This window comes from Telopea speciosissima, chromosome 8, assembly GCF_018873765.1.
Source record: "Telopea speciosissima isolate NSW1024214 ecotype Mountain lineage chromosome 8, Tspe_v1, whole genome shotgun sequence".
NCBI classification, from domain to species: domain Eukaryota; kingdom Viridiplantae; phylum Streptophyta; class Magnoliopsida; order Proteales; family Proteaceae; genus Telopea; species Telopea speciosissima.
The window spans coordinates 2,229,359-2,248,367 of NC_057923.1; the positions used below are offsets into that span (position 1 = coordinate 2,229,359).

Genomic DNA, 19,009 nt, shown 5'->3' on the forward strand with positions numbered 1-19,009 from the left:
AAAGATGCGAGCATCTCTATCTCTCTTTGAAATATTTGTTAGTCGGTGAAGTTCCCCAGGTGACCTTCACAACTCCAAGTCCCACGTTCCCCCACACCCCCTCCTCCCCCCACCCGAGAGTTGGGAAAAGAAAAAGAAAACAATTAAGACATATATATTTGGAAATTGTAGACAGAGAGAGAAAGAGAGAGTGTGTGTGGGAAGGGAAGGTTTTATTAGCGTGGTTTTGAATGACGGTCATGAAAAATCGCAGTGGTTCCGATGTTTAACAACAAAATCTCCTTCAATTCCGCTAAGAATACATATATCAGAAAGAGAAAAAAAAAAATCAAAAGCAGAAAGAAAGAGAAGAGCTTTTTTTTTTTTTTTTTTTACCGTCTTTCATCTCTCACATCATTCATTGTTTCAATATGAATGAAATCTCTCAACCGATCTACTCAGTTTCCGAGATTACATTAATGCTGGCTCTAATTCGCTCATCTGGTCGTGTTTTTTTGTTTCCCTGGGGTCCCTATCTTTCATTATTTTGGCTGCTGTGCTAGGGTTTTGTTCCGTGGAAACCAGCCGAGCTGGAACTTGCAGAACTCTGCGTTTGGTGTTGCTTGACCTGAAATCGACGGAATCGAGCTGCTGGAGCTGTGTGACAGGTTTTTTTGTCCGAAATTATCGTTTGGAGATCATTTCCATTGCAATCGGAGACCCCGGGGAGCTCTTCTGTGGTTAATGGTGCTGCTGTACCGGGGAGTATGTTTGATCTTTAGTTTCGATAGATTCTTCTCTTCTTCTTTCGGTGATTCATGGATCCTGTCGTGGATAGGCTTGGCTAAATACAAGGTGTTCAGCTTCGGTGGGGGTATTGATGAGAATTTGTTGCATCGAGGAGAGAAAGTTGCGGTTTCAAAATGCATTTTGCGAAACTCGACGATTCTCCTATGTTTCGGAAACAGGTAGGGATGCTCTCCTTGTTGGCACTTCAATGTTTGTGTTTCTGAAGATTTGATGTGTTACTATTTCTGGACTTTTCCGTTAACTTCACTGACTTTTCTTACATTGTTTCGTCGTTTTTCTCTTCTCCTTCCTCATATGGGAACACATTTGGAATTTTTAAAACGTTCAGAAATATTGGTCTCCTGTCTGCTACTTCCTTTAAATCTCTTAATTGTGCCTTGAGTCGAAAAGGACTACTCTCTTTCTCTCCCGTACAAGCCCGCGCACGCACATAATGTGAAAAACACAAAGTTCTCCACCGCTTTTGGGTTTTACTTTAACTGTTTAACCTAAAATAGGTTTCCGGAAAACCAATTTCATCACTGTTGAAAGATTCTCTTAGGAACCGTTCAGACATAGTGAACTGTCTAATGCTGCCTGTTACCCAATCCTTTAAAAAAAACAATGTTTTAAGAAATGGCAGAAGGGAATTGGATGCAACATCCTGAGCTTTCATTGTTTTTTCTGTATGATGAACCGGAGAGTAGAGAGAAAACTCTTTACAAAGACGAAATCCTTCATTACATAATTTACATCTGCAAATTATTGATGCCCCGTCAGTGTCCATCCCTTAAGGGCTGCTAAAGGATCTTTAGCAATAAAAAATCAATAAATTGAACAATAGTAGAGTATTTGCAAGAAGAAGCATAGAAAAAGCTTGTATCAAAGATGAGGAGGACAAAAGTAGATAAACATTAATACTAGAAGTAGTATATGATTAAAGTAAAAATGATTTGAATAGGTTTTTCTTCTATAGAGTGATTCTTACACCTCCAGGAAGAATGTTGATGGGTCACTTCACGTAAGGCTGTGTCTTTGTTGTTTGCAGAACTGCGAAGGAAGCGAAATGGTTATTTTGTTGTAGCATCACCAAGATTGCATTCTATCTGGCTAATTGTTATGCAAAGAATGCAACACTTTAGATGCTGGAACTACAAAATCAATAATGAAATAATACTTACTGACTTCCCTGATTATAGGGAGCTTATAGCTGAAGATAATTTCAAGGAATGACTGCAGTAAAGAGAAGATGGAATCGAGGCTGTTCTTCTCTTTTCATTATTGCAATTAGTTGCATATTTTTTTTTAACCACAACTGATGGACAAAGACAGATCGACTTAGAATTATTTGAAGCCATATGGTGCTAATTGAAGGAAAAAAAATAAAAAAATGAGGGATTTATTTTATCTTTTAGTTTATATTTGTATTTTGTAGCCAAAGAACATAAACAGAAGGAACAGATCCCTTAAAACATTCTCCTTCATACCAAGATTTTATTGCAATATTTTTGTCATTTGTACATAAACTCATCTATTATAACTGGGTATTATAACAACAATTCTAAATGGCGAGCATGAAGGTCTTAAGTTAATTAAATTGACGAAGGCTAATTCATGCTCCAAATTGATTACACTCTGCCTTTTACTAGATATAAAGGGTTCTGCTTAGTGTTTATATGACAGAATTTTCACAAGTTAGGTGTTATCCCATGCTTATGTGAATCTGAATTGGCATAAAATGTAACATTACCACCTAATGTATTTAAAGTAAATGACTCTGGTTACTTGTCCCCCTCCCCCCACCCAAAAAAAAGAAAAGAAAAGGAAAGAAAAGTAAATGATTCTGGTTAGCATTTGTATTTAAGATTTTTGGTAAGTTTGGTGTTACTCTGTGCTTATGTGCAAATCAGAATTGGCATAAAGATTTTGTGAAGAGAAAATTTCTTGGCATGAAAGACAGGTGAAGCTAATGTTTCTCATGGAGATCAAATAGCACGCGAAGCCAAGGAATTTCCCTTGTCCCTCTTTTGTTTCTTGCGAACACACCATATGACTGACTATTTAAGAAAATATGAATGGAGACTTTACAATGTTATGGTACTTGCAAGACGCCAACGATAATCATAAAACAAGTAGCAGCAGGCTAACAAATCTTTGGAATAAACAAAACAACCTTGTCAAATAGCCTGCTTGAGTCCAGGCAATAAGACCTTCGGATGACCTAAGCATTTCCTAGGTGCTCGAAACTGGACAAGCCAAGCTTTGCCCCATTTTTTTTATTGCTTGTACTAAGTTCATTGGGAATATGGTACTTATGTGGACGCACAAATTGCCAATGTATCAAAAAATATGCTTACTTCTTGCTGTCAAAGCTCAACAGGTAGAGGGTTTGGCTTGTGTACCACATGATGTGGGTTCAAGTCTTACAAACAGTAAAGGTGAAATCTATCTCTGCTATCTACCACAAAATCATAAGTGGAAAAGAAAACCCAATATAAAGCCAGAAGTAAACTTCACAAATCACAATTCACATTCACAAAATAAACGATTTGCAAATCTGGATTATCATGCCATTTTTGTAATTTAATTCATCCAAAAAAGATTTTACAGTGCGCACACAAGTAGTCATGGTGCCAATATTGATTCATTTGAATTCATAAAGAACACAAATCATAAATGCACTATAAAAACTAGATGTGCTCAATCTTCATGTGGAGTGAACTCTAATTTGTCTTCATTGGTATTCAATATGGCTCAGTAGGTGGTTCTCTTAGCCAAAAGTAGGTGTGCCCTAGCTCAATCTCGCTGAACCCCTCATTCACCACCTGGTTGCGTACACAAACACCTAGGCATAGTTGCAAAGACTAGGCGTCCAGGTGCCTTGGTCGCCTTGGTTGCCTTGATCGCTTTGTTGTGTTGCCTTGCGTCCAAGCCCCCCCTCCAATGCCTTGGGTTACCTAGATGCTGTGACAACTATGCATGGTTCAAGATCTTGGTTGAAAATTGATATCTCAGTTTCCCAAGTTTCAGAGACAAAACCCATATGTTATTGTATTGATCAGGTTTCAACAATATTTCGGAAATTTTGATAATTTTGATCAGTTTCGACCAATAAATACCAGCCCATGACATGTCAAGTTTTGCCCCAAAAATGTTAGGTTTCGACCGAAACCTTGGAAATATTGGTTTTGGCCAGGGTCAAAATCGGCCTCGAAACCGAGATTAGAACCTTGCAACTATGCACCTAGGTGCTGCTTGGGCTACGCCTTGGTGACACTGAAGCAAAACGACTAAAGTAGCGAGCAGAAATGAACATGTCAAGTGGCATGTGTAATTCTTGCTCCTATCAGATTTTTAAATTTTTTGCTTTTGTTTTTTTAAACCACTACACCTGTACAACCAGGCCAATCTAGTATATGCCACATCTTTACTGGTTCATGGCTAATGCACTAACCACTGAGTTCCCTGGCATTTTTTTAAACCTTTAGGAACATAGTTGTCAGGGTGTCACTTAGGCGTCCAGGCGCCTTCTTGGGTCCAAGATGACAGCACGCGTTGTTTGATGCAAGAAAGGAGACCGACCGCTTTGAACGTTTGGCATTACCTAGGCTTGCCTTTAGCATCGTCTTGTGGCCTTTTGACAGCAGACCTTATTTTATATCAGTTTTTTGACACTTCATGAGTTTACGTTGATATTTGTTGATTGCTATGTTTTTTTTTTAATATACTTACTTATATTATATTCTATCCTTTGTTCATTATACGTTGGTTTTGTCTTATCAGGTCATTATTGACATAATTGTTTTTATTGCATTGATATGGCTTCTATGTTGATATGCTTGCATAATTATATGAAATTATCATTGCTATATTACATATACTGCACGCTTGGGTGCCTAGGCGCCCCTCCTACCCCTTGGGTTGCCTTGACAACTATGATTGCAAGTTTTCTTTTTAAGAATTGAAACACCTATTTTTTTCGTTCTTTCCCTTTTCTTTGGGTCGATGTAATGATCTGCTCTGCATTTACAGCTGTAGTTTTAGGTTTAGATGCAAAGTGTTGAACTGGAATGTTCATGGAAACTAAAGCTCGGAGTGTAGACTATTTGTAACACTGTTGTTTTGGCAAGGTTTGTGGGATAACATTATTCAATGAAAATGGTGAAGAATATAAGAGGGAATGTGGGAGCATGGAACTAGGATGTTAAATCATAAAAAGGACAGTGCTTTAGTCCATAAGATATCCATTGAGGTGGTAAAAGAGCAGAATGTGTCTCTTACAAACGTCTTACTGGTCATTTTGACATGGCTTCACTGACTTGTCACATTTTGGTTAAATACGTAATGCTGGGAAGAAAAGAGCTAGGAGTGAAATGTTGTTTCAGAAATCCTGAGGGTAGAGTGAAAACTGGAACTCTCTGAGGTGATGAAGTAATTCCATTTATGTTATTCACTTTATCTGTTTGAATTTTTTAAGTTCATTTTGGAAGGATATGCAAGTCTTGCCATCTTTGTTTTTTTATTCTCCTTTTCCCTTTTCAGTCATTTTCTTTCATTTGCAGTGGTAGTGATTCAGACAAATTGATGTAGATCTAAACCTGAAGAAGAAGAGGCCAAAACACTGTTCACGCGAACAGTGTCACAGCCCCGTAGTGTGAATATTACTAGAAGATTGTGGGGGCAGAATAGTCTTTTATTTATTAGAGATTCAAGTTCTTAAGTGAAGGGTATATTTGTCTCTTTGGGTCTAAAGTATTTAAAGGCTGCTGGTTAGAATCGATGGAGCTTTATTCTAAGGTGGGGACCACCAACTAAAGGAGCCGGCAGCATTACTTAACACTCAAGATGGGGCCCACAAGAGGCAATGCATCGGCTGGAGATTTAGAAGATTCTTTTGAAGACTTGAAGATCATATCTAGTTTCTATTTTTGAGTCAATCCTAGTTACTATTTTCAAGTTTAGTTTCTAATTTTCAGTCTAGTAGTTTCTATTTTTTCTTGTAACTTGAGGTACAAGCATAGCCCTCTACATATTATGTAAAGGCTGTAGAAGCCTCCCCACGATTTGATTATTATTATGTTGAATGAAAGTTATTTTCCTGCTTCAAGCATGGTTATTCTCAAGTTTGTTTATGAAGCTTGAAGGGCAGAGGGCCTGGCTTAGAGAGCTGAAACCTAAGGGCTAAAGGAGCCTTGCTGGGAGAGCTAAATCCATCTATTCCAACCCCTCCGTTATCACTTTCTCCAATCTCTGTCATCTCCATCGAGCCAAGGTTGCTGTGGTCTTTCCTCTGCCCACAAACCAATCAGGTGTTGCTGCTGCTGCTGTTGCTGGAGACATCCTTTCTTCATTGTGACTGCTGCTACTGAGTGTACCTTCGATTGGGGCTGTTGCTACATCTCTGCAACTCTCTTGTCTGCAACCTTCTAATTCCATAACACCTCCAATTCTCCACCAACCCTGCTGGGTTTTGAAACACTGTTTTCCCCCTTTCATTCCCTCCACTCGATTGTCACTCCCATCTCATTCCATAGCCTGAAACTCCAAAATTCCACAAACCTTCTATTGTCATTCCACCCTCATAACTTCACTTCTACCCATCAGAACTTCATCAAACTTGCAGCAGAGCCCTCTCTCCATGGAGCCTACACTTGATCCAAGTCTGATCACCATGACATGGCTGGATTGGCCTGCTGAGAATTAGTTTCTCTTTTGGGAGTTGCTGTCATATCTCTCAGCTCAACCATCAGAATCGATTCAAACTTTCGGGAATGTTTCTACCCTATACAAGCATCATTCGATCCAAAGCTGGGAGAATTCCTTTGGTTGGTTTGGTTGATTGCATATACTTTCTAATTCTGCTTCTTGTTTCTATTTTGGATTTGTGGGTTTATCAATCCTACTGTAGAGTGGTTCTTAGCTGAACCTCTTCTGCATTACAAATCCTAGCTTTGGGTTGCCACCAAGTTGGGGGATAGAGAGTTAAAATTTAAAGCAAATTCAATTGTTATTTCCTTTCTGGTTAATTTGTAATTTGGATTTGTGCAAGTGCAATTGCCCCTACTATTTATGAATATTTCACTGTTTTCTTGAAACAAACCATATCTGGGATTGAACCAGGGGGAGACCTAGTTATGTTTTTTGACCATAGTTTTCTTGAAGCATAAGTTTGCAAAGTTATTCTGTTTTTCAGAACTAATTTCAACTTGACTGAGCCTTGGGGTTGGCTACTTGGATCCTTTTTTTTGTCCTTTCAACTCTGTTTAAAGCGACGTTTGTTCACAGCATAAGGCCATTGATAACTTTTCTCTCACTTCTTCTCAAGTCATTTTCTGTTTGCCCTTGGTCTTTTATTCTTTAATGTGTAACCTATCAATCCTTATTGTTGCACTCAATGGCCTCTGCTGCAAATGATTATAACACCTTAAACGATTTTCCTTCAACTTATCTCCTATTAAAATCACCTAGGATTTTTTTTTTTGGTTTCGTTTTTCTTATTTTGTTTTTTTTTTCTTCTATTTTTTCCACTCATCCATCTCAACATCCTCTCTTTTTCTCCCTTCTTCTGTTCTGAATAGGTTTTAATGTTGAGGGATAGCTGAATACAAATTATGTGATGGCTACAGAAAATTACTGAGATTTTTTTGAGGCGGCGTTGTTTAAAACCTGAATTTATGTTTCAGCACTAATCTTGAGACCCTATGGCATGTTTGGCTTTGTTTCGAATTTCTTACGAGTTCACTTTCAAGTTTTTGGATTTGTCATGTGTCCAAGGCATATTATTCTTTTTAGAGATCATTAAGTTGAAAGCTAATGCCTAGTTATATTTGTGTGTTCTTATGGTACTATGTGGTGCAGTCAAGAATGGCTGCTGCCATGGTCGATTCTGGTTCAATGGAAGGTAAAGAAAGGGGCCACAGTTGGAGGTTTTAATGTAGAGAAAGGGTGCAAATGAAGGGGGAATGAAAGGAAAGATTGTGATGAAGATGGTTAACTTCCTTGGTGAATTTGGCAGGTGTAGTTGATGATGAATGGAGCTTGATAATGTAAAAACAAATAAGATAATTGTATACAACTAGAGTCCCACTAGTGTCCCGGCCATAGGAGTCCCACCCAAGCAAGCTTGATAAACTCACAAGCACTCTCAAATGAGAAGAAGACAAGTCTTTTTTCAAAATCTGGAATGCTACAGCAGCCTTCCACGAATTCTATTTGTAGGGGAGGAAGAGCTCCCAAAATCCTCTTAGTTACATGCACCATAATAAATAGACTGTTGGTCTTCCCAATTTTAGTGGAGTTCCCACTACAAGGAAAACATTCGCTATACATGGAAACTATCCTCAATAAACCTAGGAACAATAAACAAGAACTTAGAAACTTGTTACAAGAAATAATAAATTATTCTAGGGAGCTGAAAAGTCACTTGACTTTGTTGACTTGTGGGCCCAGAATTTGGCACTCCCAAGGGTCCACGATTGTACTGGTTGGGCCACAAAAATAAATCAGTCCATGTTTGAACCGTGCTTGAACTTGGGCAGGGCCTTTTTTGATGGGCCGGCTGCTGGATCTAAACGATACCCTGCATCACTATGTGAGATGATATGCATGCAGTAGCTCTCTTCACTCTAGTATAATTTTGAATTCTGCTATATACTCAACTCAGCCTTATCCCAACTAAATGTCTAAATGGGGTTGGCTACATGGTTCCTTTTTCTCAAATTAGCTCTATTCAAAGCCATACCTGTTATTAGTCCTAACCTGTGCATGTCTTTCCTCACCACTTCTCCTAGAGTCATTTAGGCCTACCTCTGGCTCTTTTAACTTCTTCAATATGAATCATAGCACCCCTTCGTACTGAAGCATGCAAAGGCCTCCGTTGTACATGTCGATGCCCCCTTAAATGGATTTCTCGCAATGTTTCATGTGTCGGAGCTAGTCCAACATTAGCTGTAATTTTTTCATTCCTTATTTATTTATTTATAATTATACCACTTATCCACCTCAACATCTTCATTGCAGCTAAATTAAACTGGTTTGTATGTTGTTTCTATATTGCTCAACATTCAGCTCCGTACATCATTGCTGCTCATATAACTGTCCTACAAATTTTTCCTTTGAACTTTAAAGGAATTCTTGATCACACAACACTCCAGTCGCATCCCTCCACTTCATCCACCCTATTCTAATTCTTTGTGCAACATGATCATCTATTTCTTCTCCTTTATTTATGATTTAACCTAGGTACCTAAAAATTTCACCTTATTCTGTCTCCATATCATCAATTTTCATGGCCACACTTTCAGTCCTATTTTTACTAAAAGTATACACCAGAAACTCTGTTTTTGTTCTACTTATCTTAAACCTTTTGATTCCAAGGTTGATCTCCATAATTCCATTTTCCCATTTATCATTGCTTTTGTTTCAGCCACCAAAACAATATCATCAGCAAAAATCATTCACTGAGGGATCTGATCTTGGATGTATCTGGTCAGCTCATCTATGATTAGCACAAAAAATATGGGCATAGAGTTGATCCTTGATGTAATCCAATTGTAATTGGGAATTCACTACCCTGCCTCCCCCCACAGCTCTTGCAGTAGTCATTACGCCATTATACATATCTATAACTGCATCCACATGTTTACTCGAAACACTTTTTGTCTCTAAACACTTGCTAAATTAATTCTCTAGGAACTCTATTGTAAACTTTTTATATGTAAATAAAGTCCATATGGAGATCCTTCTTTCATTCTCTAAATTTTTCCATTAGTCTCCTAAGCAAATAAATAGCTTCCAAGGTTGATCTTCTTGGCATAAAACCAAATTGCTTATCCGAAATATTAGGTTTTCGTCTCAAGTGGGTTTCAAATACTCTCTCCCATAATTTCATAGAATGGCTCATAAGTTTTTTTTCCTGTATAGCCATTACATCTTTGCTTATCACCTTTATTTTTTCAAATTAAAACCACAATGCTTCTCCTCCATTAATCTGCCATTTTTTCTTGTGCTCATAATCTTATTAGATAACTTAGTTAGCCAAAACTATTCCACTAATTCATAAGCTCTTCCACACCTCTATTGGAAGACCATCTAAACCTACTATACCTATTTTCATCTTCTTTAAAGCTTCCTTTAGACACCCTAATAAGATTTGTGGTTTCTTGAAGGTTATTACAACCTTCAAAAACGCTATTTCTTTTATTGTTTTCATTTAGCATGTTGTAGAATTAGTTTTCCATCTCTCTTTAATCTCCTCATCACATATTAATACATTGTCATATTCACTTTTAATGCATCTAATATGGTTGGAATCTCTACTCTTCCTTTCCTTCATTGATTATTGATTTCTCTTCTTTGTTGAAACAGATTCAGTGCTTGGAGGAAAGTGCCGAATCGTTAAGAGAGAGAAGTCTAAAGTTTTATAAAGGATGTCGAAAGTACACGTAAGCTTCTATTTTCACTTCGAATGCATCTTGCCTAATTGATAACTTTGGGTTTTTTTCTGGGTCCTCCTTGCAGAAATCATGTCTCTTATACCTGTATTTGTATCTTCAGTTTTTTATTGCAATTTTTATTCTAATATTGCTTTTGATTTCATTTAGTATTGCCAGTTGAAAATTTAGCTGATTACGATTTGAACTTAACCTTTGGTTCTCATCTAAGATTTGTAGTGGACAGGTGTCAACATGATACCTCACTGATATTTACTCCTAGTGATTTCCTAAGTTACTTTCTATAAATGGCATATCCTAACAGATTTTTTTTCTTATAAAACCTTTCCAGAAAAAATAAAGTGGGGGGTGGGGGGAGAGAGGGGAGGGGGAGGGAGAGGGGGAGGAAAGAACTTGCCATTAATTTTGAAAATTCTAGTTTCTATGCCCTGGATTCTAGAAATGAAAATAATGTAAGACTAGAACCAGGATAGGTCTAATCCCATGCAGGATCAAATTTAAAAAAAATCTCCAAAGAACAAGAGAGAGAGCAAAGGGATTCCCAAGAGAACATTGGGATCTCAAAAAATTGGTTGGAGAATGTAGAGAATGTGAATAATGGCTTGTGTCTAATTGATCACAGCCCCTCTTTATCTTTAATAGATGGGAGAACATTCTAGAATAGGTACAAGGACAATAATACCCCAAGGACAGAAATACCCTTGAACACATATTACCATACTCCCCCTCAAGTTGGTGCATAAATATCAAACATGCCCAACTTGCCTACTATAAATAAAAAACTCTTACTATTAATACCCTTAGTGAGAATATCAGCTAACTGCTCACTAGACTGAATAAAAGAAACACAAATGAGTCCTTGCTCGAGCTTTTCCTTGATGAAGCTACGATTGATTTCAACATGTTTGGTGCGATCATGTTGAACTGGATTGTGTGCGTCTGTAACAGTAGAGACGTATACAACATGTAAGTCTTGGAGAAGTCCTTGGAGCTAGAGAACTTGACATATTCCATAGGCCATAGCTCGAAATTCTGCTTCAACACTGGATCGAGCAACAATTGCTTGCTTCTTGCTTCTCCAAGTAACCAAGTTACCACCAACAAAGGTGCAATAACTTGATGTGGATCTTCTGTCATTTGGGCACCCTGCCCAATCAACATCAGTAAAGGCTTCGACTTGAAGATTATTATGAGAGAAGAGAACACCCTTTCGAGGAAAAGACTTTAGATATCTCAAGATCCTATATATGGCCTCCAAATGAGTAGAATAAGGATCATGCATATATTGACTGACTGCACTCACTGCAAAGGCTATATCTGGCCGAGTGTGGGATAAGTATGTTAAACGCCCAACCAATCTCTGATAGCTTATCTTATCAACTGGATCTCCATCCTTACTCTTTAGGTGAGTATTTGGTTCCAATGGCATATCATGTGGCTTACACCCCAACATTCCAGTGTCGGTCAACAAATCAAGAGTATACTTCCTTTGCGAAAGAGAGATGCCTTGGGCTGAATGAGCAACCTCAATCCCAAGAAAGTATCTAAGTTTCCCTAGGTCTTTAACTTCAAACTCTATTCCCAAGTAAGCCTTTAGTTTGCTTATTTCCTCAACATTACTCCGAGTGATTACTATGTCATCCACATAGACTATCAACACTGTAATATGCTGTCCTGCCTTCTTGATAAATAAGGTATGATCAGCATTACTCTGTGTGTACCTAACAGACATCATGACTCTATGAAAACGACTAAACCATGCTCTAGGGGGCTGCTTTAGGCCATATAAAGCTTTCTTTAGATGACATACCTTTCCATGAGTCTTTGGGGTAGAAAAACCAGAAGTTATCTCCATATATACTTCTAACTCCCCATGGAGGAAAGCATTTTTCATACCAAGCTGTTGTAGATCCCATCTTAGGTTGACAGCATAAGAAATAATTACCCTAACAATATTCATCTTTGCTACTAGGGCAAATGTTTCCTAATAATCGATCCCATAAGTTTGGTTAAATCCTCTTGCAACCAGCCTAGCCTTGTATCTCTCAACCGATCCATCAGCTTTTTGTTTGACAACAAATACCCATTTGCAGCCTACAGGTTTCTTTCCAGGATGAAGAGGTACCAATTCCCAAGTATTATTTTTCCCAAGGCACCAATTTCTTCATTTATTGCATCTTTCCACTTCGAATTAGCTAAAGCCTCTTGCCAGGTGGTAGGAGTAGAAACAGAGGCCAAAGAGGAAACAAAGGCATCGAAAGAAAGGGAAAGAGAATTATAGGAAACAACATTGGAAATAGGATGCTTAGTACAGGTTCTCTTAGGCTTACGAATTGCATTAAGTAAATCAAGACTAGGATCAGAAGCAGACTTACTAGGAGAAGAACTTGGAACAGGCAATACCGATTGAAGTGGAGCAGTGGTGGTGGGTTTTTTATTCCAAGTTCCTCGAGAATAGGTCTTCAAGGTGTCAGGCTCCCCCTAAATTAAAGGTTGCTCTTGTTCCCCTTGGATCAAAGGCTGATCCTGTTCTTGCCCTGTTATACCATCCTCAAGTTCTATGGATGGGTCTTCCACTATAGGAACATACACATCGAATGGAGCAATCAAGTCCACTTCACTAACAGGCTCACCTTGAAGAGGACTATGTGTAGGAAAATAAGCTTCAAATTCCCAAAAAATGACATCCATGGTGACAACATCTTCCTTGTAGGTAGGTGATAGCACTTATATCCCTTCTGGGTAGTAGAGTAGCCCAAAAAACTGCAGTGGAGTTCCTTGGGATCAAACTTCCCATGGACATGATGATTGCGAGCAAAAACTACACAACCAAAGACCTTAGGAGGGACCACAAAAGAAGAAGACCCCAAGAGAACGTCAAGAGGGCCGCGAGCATTGAGGCACCGGAGGGCAGCTGCTTGATGAGATAGGCTGCGAAGAGCACAATATCACTCCAAAAATATGGAGAAACAACCATGGTGAACATGAGAGATCTGGCCACTTCCAAAAGATGTCGATTCTTCCGTTCAGCTACACCATTCTGGGTAGGAGTATCCACACAGGAAGTTTGATGTATTATCCCATGAGAAGACAGGTAAGTCTGAAAAGAGCTCTCCATATATTCTTTCCCATTATCAGTCCAGAAAATTTTTACACGAGCATCAAACTGAGTCTGAACCATTTTATGAAATAATTGGAAGCATGAAAATACATCGCTTTTTTGATGCATAAGATATACTCATGTAGTGCGGCTGAAACAATCAATAAAGGTTACAAACCACCGGTAACCCGAGGTGGAAACACAACGGGCATGGCCCTACACATCAGAATGCATCAAACAAAATGGAATAAGACTTATATTATCTGAAATGGGATAAACAACTCGAGTTTTCGTGACAAAAATACAAGCATCACAAGAAAATTTGTGGGGGTTACAATTCTTAACTAAACTGGGAAATAAAGCAGATAAACTCGAAGAGGAGGGTGGCCAAGTCAACGATGCCACCTATGCAGTTCGGCCAGGGCTGATGCCGAAGATACAGGAGGGAAGCCTGAGAAACCAAAGCTGATGTGGGAGAAGGAGAACCATCCAACATGTAGAGCCCACCAACCACCTTACCACTGACAATCGTATAACCCGTTCCCAAGTCTTGAAAAAGATAACGGGTTGGAAAAAAGGTTACTTTGCAGTTCAAATCACGAGTGAGGCTACTATTAGACAATAAATTAGTAGTAAATTTTGGAACATGCAAAACAGAAGAAAGGCTTAAGGAAGAAGTGGTACCCTTCCCAGAAACAGAGAAAAGGGAACCATCAGTGACCCATACTTTAGTATTACCAAACAATGGAAAATATTTTAAAAATTGGGTAGAAAAACCTGTCATGTGATCAGTTGCACCGGAGTCAATGATCCAAGAATTGGACATGATTGAGGTACAATTCCCACTAAAAATACCTGGTGTGGGTGAAGGTGAAGAAGTGGAAATAGTGGGAAGTCCTGGCAAAGAGGTAGCCAAAGCAGCAAAAATTGCTGATGCAGAAATGGTGTCAAGCCGAGTCATCAATTGACCAAGATGCTAGTTAAATTTCTCTTGGGAAAGAGGTTGATCATAGGTGCTGTCCTCAAATGAAGTCTGATTAGCCAGTACTGTGGTAGAACGTCCCCGGCCACGTCCCCGGGTATCATTGGGACGCCCATGAAGCTTCCAACACTTTTCTCGAGTGTGTCGTTCCTTGACACATTAATCACACTTTATTGGTGGGTGATCTACAATAGACCGATCACTTGTAGGGCGAGAAGGAACCCCACCAGATGGCTATTGTGGACTGGTGAGGAGGGTAGATTGCTCCTGGGTAACAAGGTGAACCATAGCAGTGCGACGGCTTTCCTCTGATTGTACCATAGCATAGGCCTGTTCAAGAGTAGGGAAGGGATCATGATTCAAGATGGTAGCACGAATCTAATTATACTCCATATTGAGGCCAGCAAGAAAATCAAATACTCAAAGACCTTCTTCCCACTTCTTGAAGACAGTAGCATCAACATCACAAACAGCAGTAAAAAGCCCATAAAAATTTAGCTATTGCCACATGCCTCACAGTTTAGACTAGTATTGAGAGAAGGATAATTCTTGCTGCTTTGTGGCATGTATCTTTTGATGGAGCTCATAACACTGGGCCGTAGTACCAACGTGAGAGTAAGTGTCCTTGGCCGTCTTCCAAATCTTGGCAGCAGTGTCGAGAAGGAGATAGCCACTAGCAATATCAGGATCCTTATAGTTGATGAGCTAGGACATCACAAGAAAGTTTGATGTCATCCATTTATCTTGGGCAGAACCAGCAGCAGCAGGCATAATAGCGGTTCCGGTGATGTAAATAGCCAAAAAACAGGATCTCAACCACATAAGATAATTGCTCCCATTTAATTTGATGGGGCTGGCAGGGAATGGAAAGAAATCACGCTGAGTTGCTCCTTCAGATCCAGTAGAGGCGGTGGAGATATCTGAATCTGCCATAAGTGATGATGAAGAAAGACCATATCACAAGAGCAACTCTCAAAAAAGGATCCCAAAAAGATCATAAAAAACCCAAGAAATTAGGGATTTAAAACATGGCACACAAGATAGAGGCCCTTGGTGGGAGTCAACTCACCACCAAGGGGAAAAGAAAGGATCCAGCAGCAGCAGCGAGAGGCGGCGGAGGTGCTGGCAGAAAAAACCGAGTGGGAGAGAGAGGCGGGAGTCGTTGGCGGCAGCTGGCGACACTTAGAGAGCCAAGGCATAATATTGGCCTTGGCTGATCCTGGTCCTGATTGGATCAGCCAATTTGATACCAGTACTTGAAAGATTGCTCTTGTTAGACAGTGTGTTCTCGGTAGGAGGTCCAGGGATGTTTCACCAGTGCCCAAAAACCCGGGCTAATTTGAACTTTGATTATAAGCCCATTAACCCGGATCCGAATCAGAATCCTAATCCGAATCCAATTGTAAGTCCGGAACCCAAAACCATAAGCCACTTGTGCGTTATGGGATATTAACCAAGTATTCGAGTAAGAAGAAAGAACCCCATTTATAATTTTCCACTTGCCGGCAAAACGACGCGTACCTCCCCTGTGCAATTGCAAAATTCACAAACAAATGTACAATTCTTGGTAAGCGACCTTAAACAATGTTTTGGGTATTTGGGGCATGAAAACGTTGTTGGGAATGTGTTAATATGCGAAACCACCAAAGCTCGAGGTGTTCCGACACTTGGACAACATAAAGACCGCACTCTAGTGGATCCCTCTGGTCGACCACTTACATCGACCAGAGCTACTGTTATTGCAGATTTTTGTCTCTGGAGTGCGGGGCCCGGTGTCTCGAGTCGGGAATCTCGCCGCCGCATCCCAACTACCTTGAGGATATGTTTCCCCAACAATATTGGTATGTGGGACCCGCGAAATTGATCCACGTACATATTTCCGGCTTAAAAATCTGTTTTGTGTCCAATAAACCCATTGCCAAACAGACCTCTAACTCCACTAACTATATAAACAAATTAAATCCCAACTATTCATTTCTCTACACTTGAAACGATAGAAGCAGAGAAGAAAGAAGAAAAGAAGAAGAAGAAGAGAAGAATAGGAGGAAGAACTTTGGATTTCCCAAATTCGTTTTGAGGTAGGTTCTCATCTCATCTCTCTCTTCCTTGATCATAAATCCCATAGCAAACCCTGCTGATTGCATTATAAAATTCCCAAATCTTCTATTATTGTTAAGCTACAAGTTAGAATTTATCCTATTGTTTCCAAATGGTAAGATAACCTCTAAATCCTAGTTAATTTCCTTTTCAAATCTGTTTCAGACTTACGATTTGTATAATTTCTGGAATAGAATCATGAATTGATCATCTACCATGTCTCTGTGAAGTCAAATTCCATATTGTTTTGTCCGGAAATCAATTTCCCTTCATGCATGTTCGATCCATGGCCATTAACCTAACCTAACTGTTTTGAACATAAATGATGATCGATTCTTGTCTTTCATACCCAATTTCAGCAATTAAAATCAATCTCTTTGTGTATATTAAAAATCCAAACTCAATAGCTTCATCTAATTTTGTTTCTAAGTTAATACTTAACCAATTCATGGCTTATGGATCAGATTTTACCAATTGAAAACAAATTTCTATCATGTATGGCTGTGTTTGTAAATTGAAAACTAAAACCCATTATATGCACCCCTTTCCCATCTCCGATTCTCTAATTACCCATTTTCCCTAACCCATATTGACCCTAAGAATTCAATCCTATGTGAAGAAATTATTCTTGGTGTGAATGGGTGAAAACCAACCCAAAACTCCCTTCTAAAACCTTGTTTTTCTTTTAAATTCGTTTGCTGTATATCTCTAGTGGAAGTCCCTAGTCGACCAGTGACACAGACCAATGTTGCTGTCCGGTGGTTTCTTGACTCCAAACCTATTTTAACTTAACCCTAACCTATCCTAAGACTCCAATAACATTAGGACACCACCTAACACATGTGTGATTGATAAATAATGGGACATAACTCTTGGGTCATCGAACCTACCGACAATCGACTCGAGAACCAATTTGGCTTCGCAAACTCAACCATAACAAGGTAAGTGGGGATAGACTTGATTTATTTTGGGAATGTTTATTTCATTTAGATTGTTTGTTAGGGATCATACGCATGAATGAATGCTGTCTTTATTTGGAAATGACCTATTGGTTGATTGTTTATGGCTTATGGATACAAAACTGTGGATTGATATTGAAGTGGTGTGGAATGGTTTGAAATGTGAATATTGTGTTAGAATAGATGTTGTAGTCGGCTTGGAAATGAGTGGTATTGTAAGCCGTAGTATGGGATGCAGGAACACTGTACACCTCATACTATGCCATTTAGTTTGAATATGGCTAGGAATGTCATTTCCTGATGCTATAACCCTTATTAGCAGGGGTTCAGGTGTTGGGTGATCATAGTTCTCTGTCACTGAGGAGTGTGGTACACCGGAATGGGGTCCAGGCTATGATTATCGGGGCCTACCCACGGAAAGGTAAAAAAAGAAAATAAATAAAATACTAACGACCGGTGTAGGCTCCTTGCAACAATTGAGGTCACAACTTGGTGTCGGGGTGATGGACCCAAGTATGTTTCCCGAGTTGTTGTCGTAGTACCGACTTAGAGACTTAGGCATTCTATTAGGTGGAATTAAGATTAAAATTGAATCCATGCATATAGGATTTTGCTTTGTGTTTGAAGGTACTTGTTTGTGGTCTATCCTTTACTTGCTGGGCTCGGTGGAGCTCACCCCTGTGGAATATTTTCTTTTAGATGATCTTGCAGGTGGATACGATGATAGTGGAGGGGATTACTTGCAGAACAGGGACTGATGACGTGGTCTTTTCTTGTGTTGAAACTCGGCTCTTTTTTTCAGATGTATTTCCACTGTAAATATTTTAGTATAGTTTGTTTCTGGCCCAATGGATGAAACAATGTAAATTCAGGCTGTCCGGGAAAGAGGGGATCTGAATGTAAATAATATGTATATAAACTTGTGAATTGTACTTTCCGCGCACTCTGATCAATGAAATACTTTTTATCTTGATATGGTGTTGTGCTTGTGACGTGTATATACTGCATCTGGATCCTGGAGGTCTTCGAATACTTCGGGTATTCGGGTCACTGGCCGAATCCTCCCAGGGGGTGGGTTGCGGGTGTGACAAGGGGTGTCCACAGACCTCCATATCGTGGGGTTATAGTGTTGTCTTAGTAGTTTAGGTGATAGAATGTTCCTTCTTTCCTATTGTAGGTCTGATTTAGTTTCCTATTATGTTTAGGCTTAGATGACTAAGAGTTTCAGTTTCTTTATGTAACCTATTCTTATCAATATAAGTATTGTGGCTGTGGTGATAGATTGACTACATCTTCTATCGCCAGCCCTTCCTCCATACTTGAAAGATTGCTCTTGTTAGAAAGTGTGTTCTCGGTAGGAGGTCCAGTAGTGTCCATGGACCTCCATATCATGGGGCTATGTTGTTGTCTTAATAGTTTAGGCGATAGAATGTTCCTTCTTCCCTATTGTAGTTCTGATTTAGTTTCCTATTATGTTTAGGCTTAAGGCTTAGCTGACTAAGAGTTTCAGTTACATTATGTTACCTATTCTAATCAATATAAGTATTGTGGCTGTGGCGATAGATTGACTACATCTTCTATCGCCAGCCCTTCCTCCATCTTCTCAATCTCACTATTCCTCCTTTCTTTCCTTTTTCTCTAGTTATAGTTC

At 39.2% G+C, this 19,009-nt stretch overlaps 1 protein-coding gene across 1 annotated transcript in view; it reads left to right on the forward strand.

Moving 5' to 3' along the window:
- The first annotated feature begins 390 nt into the window (after positions 1–390).
- The window catches only part of LOC122671480 (ADP-ribosylation factor GTPase-activating protein AGD3-like), an 85,987-nt gene continuing 67,368 nt past the window's right edge, over positions 391–19,009 (forward strand). The window contains exons 1-2 of the mRNA XM_043868720.1: positions 391–947; positions 10,135–10,211. Of these exons, the coding sequence (XP_043724655.1) occupies positions 903–947; positions 10,135–10,211 (122 nt within the window). The 5' untranslated portion in view covers positions 391–902. The remainder of the gene's footprint in view (positions 948–10,134; positions 10,212–19,009) is intronic.